The 19,885-nt window shown below is 41.2% G+C and overlaps 2 protein-coding genes across 2 annotated transcripts in view; both read left to right on the top strand.

The window, feature by feature from the left end:
• Nucleotides 1-4,269, top strand: part of ankrd28b (ankyrin repeat domain 28b) — a 42,913-nt gene extending 38,644 nt beyond the window's left edge. The window contains exon 28 of the mRNA XM_034175014.1: nucleotides 2,805-4,269. Coding sequence (XP_034030905.1) covers nucleotides 2,805-3,088 — 284 coding nt within the window. The 3' untranslated portion in view covers nucleotides 3,089-4,269. The remainder of the gene's footprint in view (nucleotides 1-2,804) is intronic.
• A 1,230-nt stretch (nucleotides 4,270-5,499) lies between these two features.
• Nucleotides 5,500-19,885, top strand: part of hacl1 (2-hydroxyacyl-CoA lyase 1) — a 34,386-nt gene continuing 20,000 nt past the window's right edge. The window contains exons 1-9 of the mRNA XM_034175013.1: nucleotides 5,500-5,625; nucleotides 5,720-5,824; nucleotides 15,441-15,481; nucleotides 15,587-15,667; nucleotides 15,765-15,837; nucleotides 15,910-15,987; nucleotides 17,036-17,130; nucleotides 17,240-17,352; nucleotides 17,477-17,612. Coding sequence (XP_034030904.1) covers nucleotides 5,575-5,625; nucleotides 5,720-5,824; nucleotides 15,441-15,481; nucleotides 15,587-15,667; nucleotides 15,765-15,837; nucleotides 15,910-15,987; nucleotides 17,036-17,130; nucleotides 17,240-17,352; nucleotides 17,477-17,612 — 773 coding nt within the window. The 5' untranslated portion in view covers nucleotides 5,500-5,574. The remainder of the gene's footprint in view (nucleotides 5,626-5,719; nucleotides 5,825-15,440; nucleotides 15,482-15,586; nucleotides 15,668-15,764; nucleotides 15,838-15,909; nucleotides 15,988-17,035; nucleotides 17,131-17,239; nucleotides 17,353-17,476; nucleotides 17,613-19,885) is intronic.

Genomic DNA, 19,885 nt, shown 5'->3' with positions numbered 1-19,885 from the left:
CAAACTGATTTATTTAAAAAATTATTGGTTTCACTCTAATGACACTTAAAGCTGTATGCCCTTTTAAATTTCACAAAACTGACAAAATTTAGTTTCTACTGAAATCCAAGCATTATAATGGAGGTTTGTTTTTGTAATATGTTGCAAACTTTTGTTTTGAGATTACTTGTGACCTGACTCTTGCTTGATTGCACGTTCCCGGGGTATGCACGCTAACATCTGTAAAATGTCTTGTAAATTACTTCAGAGTGGAAGCCCCCATGTGATCTGACATCGCTACAAAATGTAGATCATGACATCTGATTGCTTGAATTTCTCCCCTTCCGGGGGAGAAATTCTAAACTGTTTCCAGACAGTGAGAATTTTGATAATATTGGCAATATCATATTATGAATCCCATATTTAAAAGCTAAGGAATAAAATTATTGTGGTGCCAAAGAAAATCATTATTTTTTACTTAAATCTTAAAACACCCAGAGGCCTTACAGCTTTAATGTCTGCTCTGACTTAACACCACCTCTCTAATATTTTATTAACTCCCATGGCACAGTGTATTGCAGGAGCTGTAGGATTGGGGTCCATCATAACTGTATTGTATTGATTTGTTTTGGGACACTGAGTTATGTGGTGATTGTAGAAAAGTGATAGTATTTTGTTCATGAGACTCATCCAGGGCTATAAAGGACACAAAAATGTTGGCGTACCAAAGGACCAGATGAAGGTCATACTTTTTGAGTAATAAGCCCTAAATGCAGTATACTTTTCTTGCGTTTTTAATTGTCAACCATTTTCAGAACCTTGTGAGGGGGAAAAAGGCACAAGATATACAAAATCTGACAAGTTTTTCTAATTCTATAGAAAGACTGACTTTCAAAGCTGTGCATTCTATACAGTTGGATACATTCATGCTGGAAAGTGCACCGAGAGCCTTGGGGGCTGTGGCTTCAACACTATTTGAGATACAGACCTAATATTTTGGGTTTTTACATATCTATTGTATAGGAGCACCTCTGAATTTTTTTTCAGAAGAATCTGAGAGGGTGACCTGGCAAGTTCCTCCCAAATTGGGTTATTCGGATTACTATCTGACCTGCATTACTTTTGACTTTATTCCCTAATTGCATCTATTACAACTGAGCCCAAGTACATGTAGTACCAAGCCTGAGCCACGAAGAGCAGTATCGATAGATAATTTTAAATCTGTCCCTCACAAACCTGATCTGATGTTAGTTTAATAGCTCTTCAGGGCAAGGCGGCTTATTTTATTGGATACAATATCATTATGAATATTTGTTACACTTTCTTTTAAAGTAATGAATCAGTTTGGTAACTTTGGTGGGCGGGGATTTTGTGAAACGCAGCTGTGCCGCATGGCGCAAAGCAACGCCGTGATGAAGCCTCATGGGACATGTTCTGGCATGTCCAGGCACATCCACAATTTCTCGGATAATCACTCGATGGAAAAACCACCGACAGCTGTCTGAACGCCATCTCAAAGCCGTCCTGTGAGACCAAAACGGAGGTGTTCCTTTGTCTTGCTCCATCAGCAAATCGGTCATGACGCGCAAAGCCTCCACTCGGCTTTCCATGACAAAATCTCTTGTTAAAAGTGAAATCTGCCGGAAAATGGTTGATGTCCAGCTCTTGTGATAACCAGAGAAAGTGCACACGACGGTCCGGCTCCACAGAGCCATCCGTTTAGAAATGATCCAGTGGTTTGTGGCTCTCAATGGCGGCACGGAGCGCGGCGCGCCGAGCGTCCTTAAAGCCGTCCTTAAAGCTGTAGTAACAGTCCTTATTATCTGTGAAGCCCGTAAAATTTTCACCGAAAGCCAGATAAATTTTTCGAATGGTTTCCAGCTGCCAGTCTCTTAACAGTTTCTGAAAAAATTCTGATGGAAAAAAAGCCCAAATAATTCCGCCATTTCCTGACAATGAAAATCCGCCAAGGGAGTGGACCACTCCTCACTCAAAGCCTGCTCACAGGCGAATGACGCAACCGACAGGCGTGGAAAAACTCACGCATGCACACGAGGGTTCAAGCTTGTCTGACGCAATCACACGTGATTCAAATCCATATGGTTTTTGAAAAAAATGTCGGATACTTTTCTAATAGACCTCGTATAACCTCTTTGGTGTCACGTTTGTTTTGTTAATTTGACAGACATACAATGATATGTGCATGCATGCAGTTTGTTTATAGAACATGTCAGTATTACAATATTACACGCGACGTCATTCATGGCGCGACATTAGTCATAAGCCGATGCACGAAAACGGCGTCATCAACCACATTAATTCTGCACAGTTTCAGGACATTGACAAAATAAATGTGTGCAAGAAACTTACAATTTTAGTCCATCTTTTACGTCCGTCTGGATCTTTCTTTTCTGTGGGGAAATTGTGTAGAATGAACAGAGGTTTACGACCACATTTCTTCTTCTTTCTGTCTTTGGATGGCCTTGGTGGAGCTTGCAGTCGTGTGTTTTCAGCCAACTTTCAAGCCTATAAATTCCGTTCGAGCATTTGAAAACAGCACAGTGCGCACCAGTCATTATTGTATGCGTTGCTTAAGGCTTAAAGCCTTTGAAACAATCCCTGTAAACCTTAACTTTAACAGTCCTCAAACGCTACCATATGCGAAATTCAGTGGTAGCTGTGTGAGTTTGGTAGCTGGAATTTTTTTGCTCCATTTGACCCACGCATGCGCAGATGCTTTGCGCACTTCACTTATTCCCAGATCTTTGATTGTAACTGTAAATAAATTTTGTGTATCAAATGCTGTGGTGGTGGTGTTGTTTTAGGTTACACCCCCGCCTTGGCTTGTGCCCCCAACAAAGATGTGGCAGACTGCCTAGCGCTCATCCTGGCCACCATGATGCCTGTGTCTCCTTGCACCCCTGCACCTTCCCTCCCTTTCAGTGCCATTAACCACTACACCACCAGCCCCTCTAAGAGCGTCACCTTCGACAGCCTGCCCATGCCGCGCGGCGAGCACAGCTCCTACTGCAGCTTCAACAACATCAGCCATCACGATGGTTTCTACAAAGACGAGGAGCTCAACGACTCTGACTCAGAGACGTACTGAGAGATGGTACCAAGCGCGAAATGCATAAACACACATTGTGTCTTATCAATCACCCACCGTGAGCTTGGGAGGCCAGAAGGTGAGACAAGCCCCCACAGGAGCCTTAAGAGTGACCCCACCCTCCCTTTCCCCCAGAGAGCAAGAGAGGGAGGAGGTGCAGCAGGCTGGCCCACAGTCATCCCGACCTCATCCAGCTCCAGGTATTCTTCCCGGTGATACTGGACCTCAGTGACTGCTGCTCTACCAGTACAGTGACTTGTCGATTGCTAAAGAGTGGATTTGTTTGGTGGACGGCGACCGTATTACGGCAATAACGTGCTGAAGAGGCGTGTTAACACTTCACGTGGCGCTAAACAGGGACCAAAAAACAGATGAAATAATTTTAACCCAGTTCTGTTTTACAAATTAAAATCAAATAAATAAAAATATACATTTTCAGGGGGTGTTAAATTGGTAGAGGCACTTTTTTTTTTCTTCACTTATGTTACAGTATGTTGGTATTTGACCACTACTTTTATCAGAATGCACTTGTCCTTCAAATCTGTGAGGGCAACATGTTTATTTTTAATCAGAATTTTAATATGCCCTTGTTCATGTCTTAAAAATTTTTTTCTTCCTTTCTATATAAAAAAAATTAAAAATCTGAACTGACTGACATGAATATTAAAAAAAAAACATGCATCAGATTACTTTTAGGTTGATCAACTTTGCCTTTGTACATTGACTATTGTGCTTTAGCCTTTAAAAAAATAAATTATTTGTGTACTTTCGGTTTTATTTATGTCTTCAGTTTGTGCCTACTGAGGTGTGCGGCTCAGTTTCATAAGGTGAAACACTGTAAACCAGCGATTGGGCTGTTTGATTTTTCTTCTGTTTGAATATTTTTTGCTCTTATAGACAGTGTGACAGGTTTTGCTTGCTTTGATGTCACAACAACAAAAAAATTCAAGTCTGCATCATTCAAAATTCTCCATTCTGTTGAAAAATAATTTTTACTGGAAATATGTACAATACATTCTACTAGCTTCATTTGAATGGAGAAGATTTTTTCTTTTCCACAAGAGATGAAACTAGCATGTATATAGATACTGACTGTGAATTCAGTGCACCAGTGAATTCTTTGAGTACCTGAGATTGCTGTATATTTTATGAGTAATAAAGAAATGTTATTTAATAATGAACCTGAGTGTTTCCTAGAATAGTTCTGTCATTAATTGTTGACTGCATGACACATGATGCAATTGTTTTGAGAATAGAGTTTAAAATGTAAAGCTAATCCCCTTGCGCACATGACAGCTTTTTGCTTTTTAGTGTTTGGTATATTCTCAAACTGTTAGTTGTGCTACAGTGGAGAACTTTTAAAATAAGATTTGGGGGTGTTTATTAGCAAAAATGGAATATATCATTCATAATCATGTTAATTAGTGTGTAATTACTTGCAACAGTTAATCTTATGTTTTTGTACGCTTAGATGTACATGGGAGTGGGCACCCTCATGGTGGACATGCATACTCTGTCTTTTGTATCTTGCAGCACGAACAGAAGACCAAATTCAAAAAGAGGAATGAGTGGTCGCTACTACAGGAATAATTTTCAGTACATTCATGTCTGAAATTGAGGATACTGTGTGTTGCTTATCACAAGAGAGCATGAGTACCTGTCACCAAAGAAACCAAAATGTGAAATGGAAACAAAATCATGGAACAGTGATGGCACTGTGCAATCTCCAACCTCACAAATAGGTGACACTAAATTCTGCACAGTGCAACTTTAAATTGCAGCGCTGATCCCAGTCGGGTTGTGTAAATAATTTAAAAACAACAAATGCTATCTTGTAATTCGTCACATTAAAAGAACATATAAGGATGATGAAGTAAGTATATGATGGTTACCTATAAGTTGTTTGATGGATCTGGTACAGGTTTTCCCCTGTGTAATACTGACATGTCTGTCACCTGCTGGAGGCGGTGCTAGCCTTAACGTGAAGTAAGCAAAGTAAAAACTAAATTTAAGAATTGATAGAATGTCAGACTGGGGGGAGATGCAAAAACGTTTTGTTTCGACTACAAATTACGAATTTTCACTCGCAGCATTGTTTCAAAATTTGTTGACTAACAAACGGCACAACGCACATGAGCTGAACACTGCCACCTGCCAGACGTTTCACGAATGTGCATGTTAATTTTATTAAAATACATTTAATTTTATTTAGTGCAGGGTTTGTAGAAAATTTGGTTTTTTGAAGATGTGGACTCTTGTGAACAGAAAATTACCTCATACCACACTGTTAGGATGCTAATAATATATAAATAATTACAAAGTAATATTAAAAACAAATGATGGACCAATGAGAAAACGGAGAAGACACCGTCAGCAGTGATTGGTTCTCAACCCGGAAGTTTTTAAAGTGCAAAATGACGCCTTGTAAACGTTAACTTTGTAACTTCTGCAGCGGCTAAGCGGTCAAAGTTTGTCTCTGCACAGTTATGGACGAAGTAATGGGAGCACAGCTGATTGCTGAGTCTCTTAAGACTCAGGTACGTTCAACAAAATAAAACTTTCAGACATCATTTCGTCATGCTGGAGTTTGTTGCAGTGGAGTGTGTTACGTCGGTGTTTGTGACCCCGCAGAAAGTGGACTACATGTTTGGGATAGTTGGGGTTCCGGTCATTGAAGTTGCCACGGCTGCGCAGGCGGCGGGGATTAAATACGTGGGGATGCGCAACGAGCAAGCGGTAAGAATTATATGACATGTTTATCATAATTATCATTATAATGTATTAATACATTATAGATTATTTTTAAAATTCTGAGTGGGAAGCAGCAACAACATGTTGGTGAAGGGAACAGAGGTGATGAGGAAATAATGGGTAGATATGGTATCAAGGACAGGAATGGAGAAGGACAGATGGTAGTTGATTTTGCAAAAAGGATGGAAATGACTGTGGTGAATACCTACTTTAATAAAAGGGAGGAGCACAGGGTAACATAAGAGTGGAGGAAGGTGCACACAGGTGGACTACATTCTTTATAGAGGGTTTTCATGTGATGTATCGGCAGTGGTGGGCACAGATAACCAAAAAATTTACTTCGATAACAGATAATCAGATAACTGAAAAGTTATCTTCGATAAAGATAAAACAATAAACCACCCAAAAATGTATCGGAAGTTACAGATAACAGTTATCGATAACAGATAAATTCCAATATTATCTCTGGCACATTTACAACTACTAGTAAAACAAATTTAATAGCTTCTAGTAATATTAAAAGTAACAACAGACCCAAACAATGAGACCACACTTTTTTCTTTCAACATTCTGCACCTGCTGGAAGCTCTTGTTTACTACAGCGCTCCCAGCACAGAGGCACCCCGAGAGCAGCCATAAGGCCAGCTCTCTATCAATTACAATGCTCCGGTCAGGCGGAGGTCTTGAAAAATAAAGTCCTGCTGAGTTATGGTTTTGATTTATAAATAACATTAATACCGATAGAATAACTCCATTAATGTCAATTCTGTCATTTGTACAAAGTTAAAATATAACATATATCTTTTAATGTTGAATAATGCACTAATTCTAGGTTTTGTAACAAACACACAGATCGCAAAGGATTCTGGGTAAAAGTGCTTCTGCTAAACACTGTTTGGTTCAGTCATTCATTATGTAAACCAACACGTTAATGTGACGTCTGTCGTGTGTTGGTGTTTAAAGATAAATGTGCTTTTGTAAAATATTCCATTTTTTGTTTGTAAAAACAGGCATTTTTACAGAGCCCTGCAAGTGTCATTGCAAAATGTTTTGCATGTGGAGAGAATGTGCGCACGTTTTATGATGTTGTAAAACGTGCTTTACATTGTGCGAGATGATTTTTCATGCAGGAATTTTTTGGACCGAGTTTCAGGTTAATCGTGCGTCCTGCATCGTGTAGTGTACGTGGAGTATCAAGCTGCGGTCAACATCTGACGACCACCTCCTGATTGCCGATCGTATGGTCGAATGAGAATCAAACCTGTTTGATATATTATTGTGGTCGGCCGTCGTGAGGGTTTCCTGCTGCTGAAAAGCTACAAGCATCCAAACGCTTGCACTGTGCCTGTGCAAACACTGCAGAGCTGGCTTGTAATGTTATTATTATTATTATTATTGTTGTTATTATTTTGCTGTTGTTTTGTTTTTAAACATCATTTGTAAAAAAAAAAAAAAGCCATTTGCAAAGCCAAAAAGTTGATTTGACAATCATCTGATATAACCGGGGTCAAAAATAAATAGAACACTGCCATCTACTGGTTCTGACGCTTAGTACTTAGGGCGGATACTGCCATGAACACTACTGGCCAGTAGATGGCAGTAGAGGCCTTGAAAACAAAATTCCAGATAATCTCTGTCTGCTACATTTAAAATGTGTGGATCTTAACAAACGCAAATACAAAACCAATGTCTATAAACGCAGAGAATATATTCAAGAGAGTTTTAGGCACTAGAGTTTAATGCTGTTGTCCGTGGAGCCCGAACAGAGTGTCTGAAATGCATTTGTCCTGTCGTGACGTACTGAGATTACATCATTGTACCCATAATGCACTGCGGGGCACAGCATGTGGTCACAAAACCTTAAAAATTAGCACATTACTTTAAAACTAAAACATATATCTGATATTTTCACTTTATAAAACTTCAGACATGACAGTAATTTTAAATAACTTGTCCAAAATTAGTTTGTTAGTTTGTTTGAACCATAAGTTAAAAATATATGCCTCTGGATGACTTAGGTGATATTGCCAGTATATCGGTATGGTGTTAAAGGAAATGTTTTTTGTTTTTTTTGGCCGTTTCTCCTTTGTCTGCAGAGGATTGAGACGCTTTTCATACAAGCAGTTCTCTTCTGTTTGCAGAAGTTATAACTGTGCGTCTGTTACAAAACTTTTAACAGGTGGGTGCTGAACTGATTTTAAATTTTAAAAATGCTTGTCGCTCTTCAGCTTTGTTTACTTTGTTTATCGGTTTAAAAGTTATCGGACAAAAATTAATCGGAGGATAATTGATCCGATAATTGTTTTGAAAGTTATCTAAAAAGATAATCTGATAATGAAAACATTATCTTCGATAATGATCTGTTATCGGATTATCGGAAGTGTGTCCACCACTGCGTATCGGCAGTGTTGCCACAGTTACTTTGAAAAAGTAATCCAATTACTGATTACTCCTTGAAAAAGTAACTTAGTTACTTTACCGATTACTCAATTGTAAAAGTAACTAAGTTAGATTACTAGTTACTTTTTTAGTTACTTTTCCCAGCTGCCGACAACAACCCTCTGCCACCTCAACATGACAATGATACCTGTTTTGCCAAAACTTACTTTATAGTCACCCTTTCTTGACTTCAATGAAAATAAATACTTGTTTTATAAAAAGTAAAATAAAGACCTCTTTCTTGACCTCATATTTAACTGTTGACAGCACTGTAACAGTAAAACTTTTAATTTCGAACCTACATTGTTTATAAATGTAACTATTAAATTCATTCTAGCATTTTTCTAACATTTAAATTCTCTCTAAATATTTTACTTGTAGAAATTAATATTATTTTAAGTAGTATTAGTAGTTGTAGTAAAAAAAGGCTTCAAAACTGGACCTTTAATCTAGGGGTGTTGTGAGGGGGGCACATCCTTGCCCCACGCCCCCATTCCATCTGGATTCGCCCCTACTTTGGCGTTTGAGCACAAAGAATGGATAACATTTATTTATGCAGAAAACGTGACCAGATTTACAGGTAAGAAAGTTTTATTGTGTTTTCACATCATGTGGTCCTCAGAAAGAGAGTTTAGGTGCATTTGAGTGGAAAATAGTGTTAGTTGTTGACGTGTCGCGGAGGATCAGCTGTTTTAACGTGCAGATACGGAGCGGCTCAGCTCTAAATAAAGGAGGAAAAAAGTATAAAAATGTCTTTGTAAAGCTCAGTGCAGGTGTGCTGATCACCGTGCTTTAAGAGGAGACGACGAGTCGAGCAGCTGCAAAAAACCGCGGATGAAAAGCTCACAGTTCGCTTAAAGTGTGCAGTTCAGTCGAACCCCGACCTCCTGCCCACGGACCAAGTTTAATGCTGCTATCGACCCACAATGAAAAATAATAGTAACGCACAGTGACATGGAGAAGTAACTTTAATCTGATTACTGATTTGGAAAGATTAACGCGTTAGATTACTCGTTACTAAAAAAAGTGGTCAGATTAGAGTAACGCGTAACGGTAACGCGGTTACTAAGTAACGCGTTACTGGCATCACTGCGTATCGGTCACGTCATTTTGTCTCCCGCGCCCATTCTGGATTACGACGCGGTGGCCGCTGTGATACGCTACGTGCATTTGGTGAACAATTGCAGAAGCTTCAACGCTGGTGTGAAGAAGCCTCACGGCATCGTGGCGCTGAGAGAGATCCGCCGCTACCAGAAATCCACTGCTCCCAGAATTTTATTTTATTTTATTTGGCAATAAAATTAGAAGAATACATAAAATACCGCAGAGGATAACACAAGAACGCTTCCAATATGGATGCTTATTTGCATTGTGGTCCTCGAGCACCGAGCTGCTGATCCGCAAGCTGCCCTTCTAGCGCCGGTGAGAGAAATCAGTCAGGACTTCAAGACGACCTCCGCTTTCAGAGCTCCGCCGTGATGCTCTGCAGGAGGCTGGAAAGGCTGACCTGGTCGGCAGCTTCCTAGTTCACAATATCGCAGTGTGACACTGTCGGCCAGTTCGTTACATCAACACTAAATTCACTATCTGGTATAAGATATGGATCCACTTAACCAACTGCTACACATCTATCACGATAATTAGCTTTATCTCAAGGATTTAAAGCATTGTAATAACCGTACATTCTCTCCATTTTTCTATCATGCACCAGCCTCCTTGTAATCCAGAATGGAGACGGCACCTGTCCTGCAGCAAATCGGTCACGTTATTGAAAACCCTCTATAGGAGATGCAAGCTAAAAGAAATCAGAGACTGTAAGGTGGTGGCAGGAGAGAGTGTTGTTAGACAGCACAGGATGGTTGTTTGTAGGATGACTTTAGAGGTAAAGAAGAAGAAGAGAGTGAGAGCTCAACAAAGGATCAGATGGTGGAAGCTGAAGGAGGAAGACTGTTGTGTAAAATTTAGCGAGCAGGTGAGAGAAGCACTGGTTGGAGGGGAAGCAATTTTGGACAACTGCAGAAGTACTACAGATGTGGTGAGGGAGACAGCTAGGACAGTACTGGGTATGACATCTGGACAGTGGAAGGAAGACAAGGAGACTTGGTGGTGGAATGAAGAGGTCCAGGAAAGCATAAGGAGAAAGAGGTTGGCGAAAAAGTTTTGGGATAGTCGGAGAGATGAAGAAAGTAGACAGGAGTACAACAAGGAGATGCAGTGTAAGGCGAAAAGAGAAGTGGCAAAAGCGAAGGAAAAGGCATATTGCGAGCTGTACAAGAAGTTGAATAGTCAGGAAGGAGTAAATGACTTGTACCGATTGGCCAGACAAAGGGACAGAGCTGGAAAGGATGTGCAGCAGGTTAGGGTGATAAAATACGCACATGGTAATGTGCTGACAAGTGAGGAGTGTGTGCTGAGAAGGTGGAGGGAATATTTTGAAGAGCTGATGAATAAAGAAAATGAGTGAGAGAAAAGGCTGGATGATGTGGTGAGAGCAAATCAGGAAGTACAAGAGATTAGTAAGGAAGAAGTGCGGGCTGCTATGAAGATGATGAAGCGTGGAAAGGCCGTTGGTCCAGATGACATTCCAGTGGAGGCATGGGAATGTCTAGGAGAGATGGCAGTAGAGTTTCTAACCAGATTGTTTAATAAAATCTTGGAAAGTGAGAGGATGCCTGAGGAGTGGAGACGAAGTGTGCTGGTTCCTATTTTCAAGAACAAGGGTGATGTGCAGAGCTGCAGTAACTACAGAGGCATAAAGCTGATCAGCCACAGCATGAAGTCATGGGAAAGAGTAGTAGAAGCTAGGCTTAGAAAACAGGTGAAGATCTGTGAGCAGCAGTGTGGTTTCATGCCAAGAAAGAGCACTACAGATGCAATGTTTGCTCTGACAATACTGTTGGAGAAGTACAGAGAAAAACAGAAAGAGTTACATTGTGTGTTTGTGGACTTAGAAAAAGCTTATGATAGGGTGCCAAGAGAAGAGCTGTGGTATTGTATGAGGAAGTCTGGAGTGGCAGAGAAGTATGTTAGGTAGTTCATCCCCCAGGCTGGGCGGCGCGGGCCCCTCCTGCTGCGGCCTTCACCCACTTTGCCTCAATTCGGAAGATGGACTACTTCAAGTTCAGTGCACAAACAATGTCAAATGTATATGTGTTGTCTTTAATTTTGATGTGTGCCATTATTACGGTAAACAAGTAATAATTGTGGATTAATTGCTGTATCTTGTCTGAGGTAATTGGAGTGTAAACGTAATTGCCCTTTTTTGGGATCACTAAAGTTGTCTGAAGTCTGAAGTCAAGACATGTACAAGAATAGTAGAGATGCGCAGTCGGAATGACAGACTCATTCAAGGTGGAGGTAGGATTACACCAGGGATCAGCTCTGTGTCCTTTCTTGTTTGCAGTGGTGATGGACAGGTTGACAGATAAGATCAGACAGGAGTCCCCATGGACTATGATGTTTGCAGATGACACTGTGATCTGTAGTGAGAGTACAGAGCAAGTTGAGTCTAGTCTGGAGAGGTGGAGATATGCTTTGGAGAGAAGGGGAATGAAAGTCAGTAGAAGCAAGACTGAGTACATGTGTGTGAATGGGAGGGAGCCCAGTGGAATAGTGCAGTTACAAGGAGTAGAAGTGGTGAAGGTAGATGAGTTTAAATATTTGGGGTCAACTGTTCAATGTAATGGAGAGTGTGGTAGAGAGGTGAAGAAGAGAGTGCAGGCAGGGTGGAGTGGGTGGAAAAAGCCACCTTTTTCCACCCACTCCAAGGTGGCAGGAGTGATTTGTGACCGAAGAATATCAGCAAGAGTGAAGGGGAAAGTTTACAAGACAGTAGTGAGACCAGCTATGTTGTACGGCTTAGAGACGGTGGCACTAACAAAGAGACAGGAGGCAGAGCTGGAGGTGGCAGAGCTGAAGATGTTGAAATTCTCTTTGGGAGTGACAAGAGTGGACAAGATTAGGAATGGACATATCAGAGGGACAGCTCAGGTGGGACGGTTTGGAGACAAAGTCAGAGAGGTGAGATTGAGATGGTTTGGACATGTGCAGAGGAGGGACCCAGGGTATATAGGGAGAAGGATGCTGAGGATGGAGCCACCAGGCAGGAGGAGAAGAGGGAGGCCAAAGAGGAGGTTCATGGATGTGCTGAGGGAGGACATGCAGGTGGTTGGTGTGACAGAGGAAGATACAGAGGACAGGGTGAGATTGAAACGATTGATCTGCTGTGGCGACCCCTAACGGGAACAGCCGAAAGAAGAAGAAGAAGGGAAGCAGCAACAACCTCGGTCCATAAGTATTTGGACATTCTGTGCAGCACCACAGTGGAGTTGAAATGAAACAGTCAAGATGTGCATGAGTGTAAAACATTCAGACTTAATTCAAAGAATTTAACAAATATATTTCAATCATTAAGGTTATTTGTTTGTTTTCTCATCTGTTGCATCCACAGTTATATAGCTTCATTGTGGAGTGGCACAAACTGACAAAGAAGGACATGCATGCCATTTCAGATACAGTTTACCAGAGATGGCACCTGGGGAACTTGAGCATAGATTTGATCTGTTGATTCGCCTGAAAATTCTGCTCTGTTCTACTCAAATGTGAAGCTGTGACTGGTGATGCAACAGGCAAATGCTGCACTATGCACAATTTGTCACAACTGCAGAAGACGATAACTCCTTGACAGTTATTCATCGTGGGTGTGTTGATTGCTTCCTTCCTTGACTAATTTCCTTGTGTGTTAAGTGCCTACTTCAGACACGTTTACCATACACAGTATCATTTTAAAAATGTTCCCCCACCAGAAACCATGGATGAATAAAAGGGTGAAAATCCTACTAAAAGCCAGTAATCAGGCATTTAGATCTGGAGATGCGGCTGGCTACAGCACTGCCAGATCTGAGCTGAAGAAGGGAATTAAAAAGGCTAAGGACATGTTTAGGCAACGGGTAGAAGACTAATTTTCCACCAAGAACACCTGAGGTATGTGGAGGAACATCAAACCCATCACTAATCACGGACAGTCTAACTCCCCCCACAGTGATGTCACCATGGTCAGTGATCTCAACAACGTCTTCGCTTCCTTCGAACCTAGCAGTCACAATCCACCTGAAAAGTAACTGTCACAGAGGGGGGCAGAGCCCTCACCATCAGGCTGAGCACACATGGGGTCTGGCCGTCATTACAGAGAGTTATCCCCCAGAAAACATCAGGCCCCAACAGAGTCCCTGGACATGTGCCGACCTGCTGGCTGAGGTTTTTTGTAATATTTTCAACCTGTTCCTGGACCTGGAAACAGTGCCTCAGTGCTTTAAGTCAGCCATTATTGTCCCAGTGCTGAAGACAATGCACATCAACAACATCAATGACGACTGGCCAATTGCCTTCACACCCGTCCTAATGAAGTGTTTTGAAAGACTGGTCTTACCCCACATGAAGGCCAAAATCCCAGATGGACTCACACCAATTTGCATACAGAGCAGATCTACAGATGATGCCATATCTCTAGCTCTTCACACCATCCTGACGCATTTGGAGGGGCAGGGCACAAATGTGAGAATGCTCTTTGTAGACTACAGCTCTGCCTTTAACACTGTTATCCCCTCGCAGCTCATCCACAAACTGGATCGGTTGGGCCTCAGCGCAATACTGCGCAACTGGATCTCCATCAGGATGCCCAAAATTGGTGCACTCATGTCCACACACCTCATCTTCCATAACCCTGAACGTCGGGGCTGTGTACTCTCCCCAATCCTTTATTCGAGTTCACTCATGACTGTGTCATTGCATGTAACTCGTACACCATCATAAAGTTTGTAGATGACACAACTGTGATTGGGCTACTCTCTCATGGTGATGAGCTCCAGAATCTGGTGAGGTGGAGCTCAGAAAACAACCTGTCCCTCAGCTCTGAAAAACCAAAGAGCTGATCATTGACTTCCAGATATCAATGGGGACTGTGTGGAACAAGTCTTGTCCTTCAAATTCTTGGGAACCCACATCTTAGACAACCTCTTGTGGACATCCAACATCACTGCTCTGCTGAAGAATGCCCAACACCCTTTTGTTTTCCTGAGCATGCTGAGGAAAGCTGGCCTTTTTCAAAGTGTCCTGCTCTCCTACTACCTCTGCACCACAGAGCGCATCCTAACACACTGCATCTGTGTGTGGTTTTGCAACTGCACTGCAGAATAGCACTACAACGAGTGGTGTCAAGAGCTGGGAGAACCATCAGGGTGCAGTTCCCAATACTGGAGGACATTGACCACACTCGCTGCCTCAGGAAAGCGAGGACCATCTGCAAAGACCTCAAACACCGATTCCATAGTCACTTTGAACTGCTGCCATCCGGTATAAGCTACAGAGCATTACGGGCTCGAACCACAAGACTCAAGGACTGTTTCATCCCAAGTGCAATACACACCTTAAACTGAACCTTAGTTATAATGTGAAATCACCCGCAAAATGCAGATTTACTGCCAATGTCTGCTACACTTGCACAGTCTGCCAATTTGCACGACATGTACAGTATTTGTATATTACCTTAGGTATATATGTATTTGCATATTACTTTTATGTTTTTTGTGCAGCCGATCTGCTCTGTGTAAGCCTGATCCTGTCAGATCTCAGAAGCTAAGCAGTGCGGGACCTGGTTAGTACTTGGATGGGAGACCTCTTTGGAACACCAGCGGCTGTGTGTGTTTCTCCAGGTAACACTGGAGTTGCGTCAGGAAGGGCATCTGGCGTAAAACTTGTGCCAAATATCAATGCGGATCTGGTTGTATTCACTGTGGCGACCCTGAACACAAAAACGGGAGCAGCCGAATGGACAACAACTTTTATGTTTTTTGTATTACATTTGTATATACTTTTATCTTTTGTTTTCTTAACTTATCAGGAGAGTTGCATCCAAATTTTGTTGTGCTCCACTGTACAATGACAATACGGGAATTCTATTCTATTCTATGTTAACAATCTGGAAGTGGAAGTGTCTATTTTTCTAATCTATACACTCACTGTATTATATGGGATACATGAGGCTTTTACAAATCCTAGGAGAAATTATGAGAAAATTTCCTTATACTGGTGATGGCTCTGTGCAGTTTTAGTATGTAAATGTTTTATTTATGTTGTAAATAAATAAACGTCTCTTTTGCAACAGGCATGTTACGCAGCATCTGCCATTGGATATCTTACTGGAAGGTAACTCTTTAACTTCCTATCATCATGTTCCTGTTCACTGAGCAGTTCTGTGTCAGAGTGGATCACGCTCATATGTTGTTGTCTCCTGTGATTATCTTTATCCAGACCAGGTGCCTGCCTGGTGGTGTCTGGCCCTGGACTCATTCACGCTCTTGGTGGGATGGCCAATGCAAATATGAACTGTTGGTATGGGAAATTTTTTTTCTTCCCTCATAAATAAAGCTCGTGATTGGTAGCTGGCAGTATGACAGATTTTACATGGCCCCATACCGGGTTTCTGCAGGCCTTTGATTGTTATCGGGGGATCCTCAGATCGAAACCAAGAAACAACTGGAGCGTTTCAGGAGTTTCCTCAGGCAACACACATTGACATATTGATTTTTTTTCTGAATGAAACTTCAATAAACTGAATATTAATTTCTTGCTAGGTTGAAGCATGCCGCTTGTATAGCAAGTTCTCTGCACGACCCAGCGGTCTGGAAGCTATTCCTGCAGTGATCGAGAAGGTAACATAAAGAACTGAAATGTGACGTGTGACTATTAGTGCATTCATGAAAATGAGCTGCCATCGTGACTTGGTCCCAGATGAGCGGTAGAAAATAAATGGAAATGAGCTGCTAACAGTTGTTCATGATTGAGTTTACTCAGTGTACAGTTACAACTACATGTTCATCCTTGTTTGTCTTTGTGCTTCTGGATGTTAAAACTTAAAACATAATTTTACATATTATAAAATTTTGTTCCGGGGGTTTGCCTCTTTAAGAATCTGCTTAATTCTTGAACATTCTCAAAGTGTGACATCACAATGATACAAAAGGTCTAGAAGTTTAAATTCTGACTGACCTTGTCTGTCGATTGGTAAAGTTATTAATGGTTGTGTATTATTGCCCTGGTGGAGGAATGCCTTTTATGACTATATCGTCACATTTTCTGTGTTTTTATGCCTTCTCACTGCTTTTATCTGGTTTAATGTCATTGTAAATTGAATAGATTTTGGTTTTGGGATATTACTGAGACAAAATACAGACAAAAACAAAGAGTTCACCACGCTTCTGTATAGCACAAACAAATCTGGTGCAGCCAAGTAGGACTAATTTGTAAAAAAGAAAAATAACTGGTGCAACACAGGAATAAGTGCCAGAAAATTTAATAAGGTGCTGAAAGTAAAAAATGTTCAACGGGACTAAAGTTTCAAACATTCACATTTTTTTACTTTCAGCACCTTATTAAATTTTCTGGCACTTATTCCTGTATTGCACCAGTTATTTTTCTTTTTTACAAAATACATTCAGAGATGACATCTTAGAAAACTGTGATGGCATTTTTGTCAAATTTGTTAAAATTTAAACACTAAAATATTAATCAGTTAATCAACAACAAATCAAAAAAATACTTATTTAAGTTGCAACCTAATTAATCATTAACACTGAATGGGTGGTCTTGGTTCATCTCACTCCCAATACTTTGATAATGAAATATCTGTAAGGTGCAAATACTTGCATTTGTATAGTACGATTTTTTTTATATGTATATAAGTTGTTTTGTTGGTTGTAGGCAGTTCGCATAAGCATATATGGACGTCCGGGTGCTTGTTATGTGGACATTACAGGGGACATGGTCAATGCTAAACTGAAAAGGAGCACAGTCAGGTTTGTTGCCATTTATACGTTATTACTGCAGTTTTCAATTATTTGTAGTATTACGCCAATGGTTTTGATGATATACTTGCACTTTGAGAAATGTAATTTTCTCTGGCAGAGCTGTGACCTGTTGTCCACCTCCTTTAGTGAGTTTGGCTAACCATGCTGCAGTCACAGAAGCTATCGCTGTCTTGAAAGCGGCTCAAAAACCTTTAGTCATCATTGGCAAAGGTGGCTTGAAAGTAATCCTTTTGGAATCATGACATCACTTAAAATGCTCAGTGTTCTCCAATCATGGTGAATTAGAGTGCCACATAGATCTTGATGTTGTTGGGGGGTGGGGTGTGCCCAACAGGAGCAGCCTATGGTAAAGCAGAAACTGCTCTAAAGGAGCTGGTGGAAACGGCTGGACTGCCGTTCTTGCCCACCCCCATGGGTAAAGGGGTGCTGTCCGATGACCATCCCAACTGTGTGGCTGCTGCTCGCTCAAGGTCACCCACCCGTTCACTACTAACATATTTTAGAAAGTATTCTGTATAAAATGTTTTTGATCTTGGATAGTCTTCATCAGCATGCCTCAGCCTGTTTGTTAGTTGTATATATTGTTCAAAATATTGTGTTGGTTAATGCTGCGTTTACACATAACAACGACAAGTCACGAATGCCACGAAGTATACATTCTTGGCCGCTGATCATGAATGTGATGATTTACCACGCGTTACGATTAATGGCACGTGTTGCTGGCGAATTATCAGGAACCATTACACACGGTCAAGAATAATGTTCAGCACTGTTGCGTGCTATTGCACGTAATGGGCCTTTCACACTGAATAATTCAGGCCAATCTGTCAACGCTTCCCAATCCATCGGATGCGTTTCCAACGCGTTTGACGCATCCGACGCGTGACGTCACACTTCGCTTCGGAAGCGGCAAGGGGGCAGAGATTGCTACGTCACACTCTGGCTGTTTCCACAACCTGAAAAAAGTTCAACTATCGCCATCTTGAATTTGGGTTGCCTGAACCACAAAAAGCTTTAAAAAACAGCAGTAGAATGATTCTCCCATCACCCTACTGGGAGAAGCTTTTTTGCAGCTACTTTTCGGAGTGATGCTGACCGAGGGAGGACTGACGACTTGGTGGGATATTGATCGAACCGCCACAACGGGCCAACCCGCATGGAGAAGCCGGCCTTCAGGCATCATTCCTGGGCAGACCAAGGCAGGCAGCCGGGGGGATGAAGCAGACCCACTCAGTCCGAAATCTCCCACTTTTTGGATATATGCGAAGTCCCAGTTTGACCAACGGAGTTTAGTTCTGCAGCTTTATTGAGGTGAGAATAATGTAAAAATAAAACGTGACGTTTACTGAACTGCTGTGAAGGTTTAGTGATCGGCTAACATTAGCATAGCCTTTTAGCACAGTTGATCGGAGTGAACACTTTAATTTGTAAATGGTTCAGTCTTTTTTATTTTTTACAAATAAAGCTACAGCTTTTTTCAGACACCACAAAAGCTCAACTTTAAATAACTTATTTTTTCTGGCATTTTTCCATCATTTTTTCCCCCTTTTTTATATATAAACTGTTAAGTGTTTCTTTATATTTAAATAAATATTTTTAATTTGTCCCAATCAGGGACATTTGCTGTGCAGACAACCAAACTTCCATTGATGAGCTGAACACCACGAAGTCCAGTCGAAAGAAAACATCTCTGCTCTTCAAAATAGGACAAAAGTGTCTTCAGCAACACCACCAGAGGTCAGAGCTGCAGAAGAGACCTTCATCTGGTCCCGAGAATCCAGCATAACATCACCTGCTTCTAAATAAAGGCTCTTTGAACAGCAACTATTTTATTATTTTTTAAAAAGCTGTTTCATTTTATATTTTAATAAATGAACGGATCATTAAAAATGTCCACGAATCAAAGTCAAAAGACATTTGAACAGGTAGAAGCTCTCCACTTATTGTGCTCAAATTCATATTTTAGAAATGACTCTGTCCTGATAACAACATTAAAGGCAATTACATATTTTGGTGAAATTACAAGTTGAAATGACTATTAAAAAAATCATGTTTATGTCACAGAAATCCCACTTTACAATCACACTGCAGTCATTGTTAAAATATTTCCTGTTGCATTTATAATAAACATTTGTATTTATTTACAGTGTCTGTGTTGTGGCTGGGGTGCCTGGCTGGCTTTTGTTTCTGTTTTCTGTCTTCTGTTTTCTGTCTTTTGTTTTTCCTTCCAGGTGGCATGCGTTCAGGACTGAGTGGCTGTGTGGCTGAGTTATTAGGACCTCACCCTGATCACCTGAGGCTGGTCATGTGCAGCTCGTCAGGACTCACAGCTGTGGTGCATCTTTATGGATTGGGGCATGGTTGCATTTAAGTCTGGAGTACACAGTGTGTATTTGCCAGAGACCCGACCTTGTGACCAGACGGGTGAGATCGACGTCTAGAGAACCATCTCATCATCATGGATGCAGCGACCGTACCAGGTTTGATGCCATGGTCTGTGAAAGAGGAGGGGGTGAGGTCTCACGCTCATCAGCACACTTCCTGAGGTACTTTAGGTTTTGTGACTAACATGAGTACAGTCAGTAGATGTGGTGTCCCTCACACCTTATTATATTGAGCTGCTATGTTAGTCGTTTAATCAGCTTCCACTGCAGTGGAGAATTGAACTGGGTGTTCCATGCCTGCAGGGTGGGAAGCAGATTGGTGATTAAGCCAGGAAGTGTTTGCTGTTTATGTACACCTT

Source organism: Thalassophryne amazonica, chromosome 7, assembly GCF_902500255.1.
Source record: "Thalassophryne amazonica chromosome 7, fThaAma1.1, whole genome shotgun sequence".
NCBI classification, from domain to species: Eukaryota; Metazoa; Chordata; class Actinopteri; order Batrachoidiformes; family Batrachoididae; genus Thalassophryne; species Thalassophryne amazonica.
The sequence above is the reverse complement of the archived record's forward strand: the minus strand, read 5'-3'. Positions and strand labels throughout refer to the sequence as shown.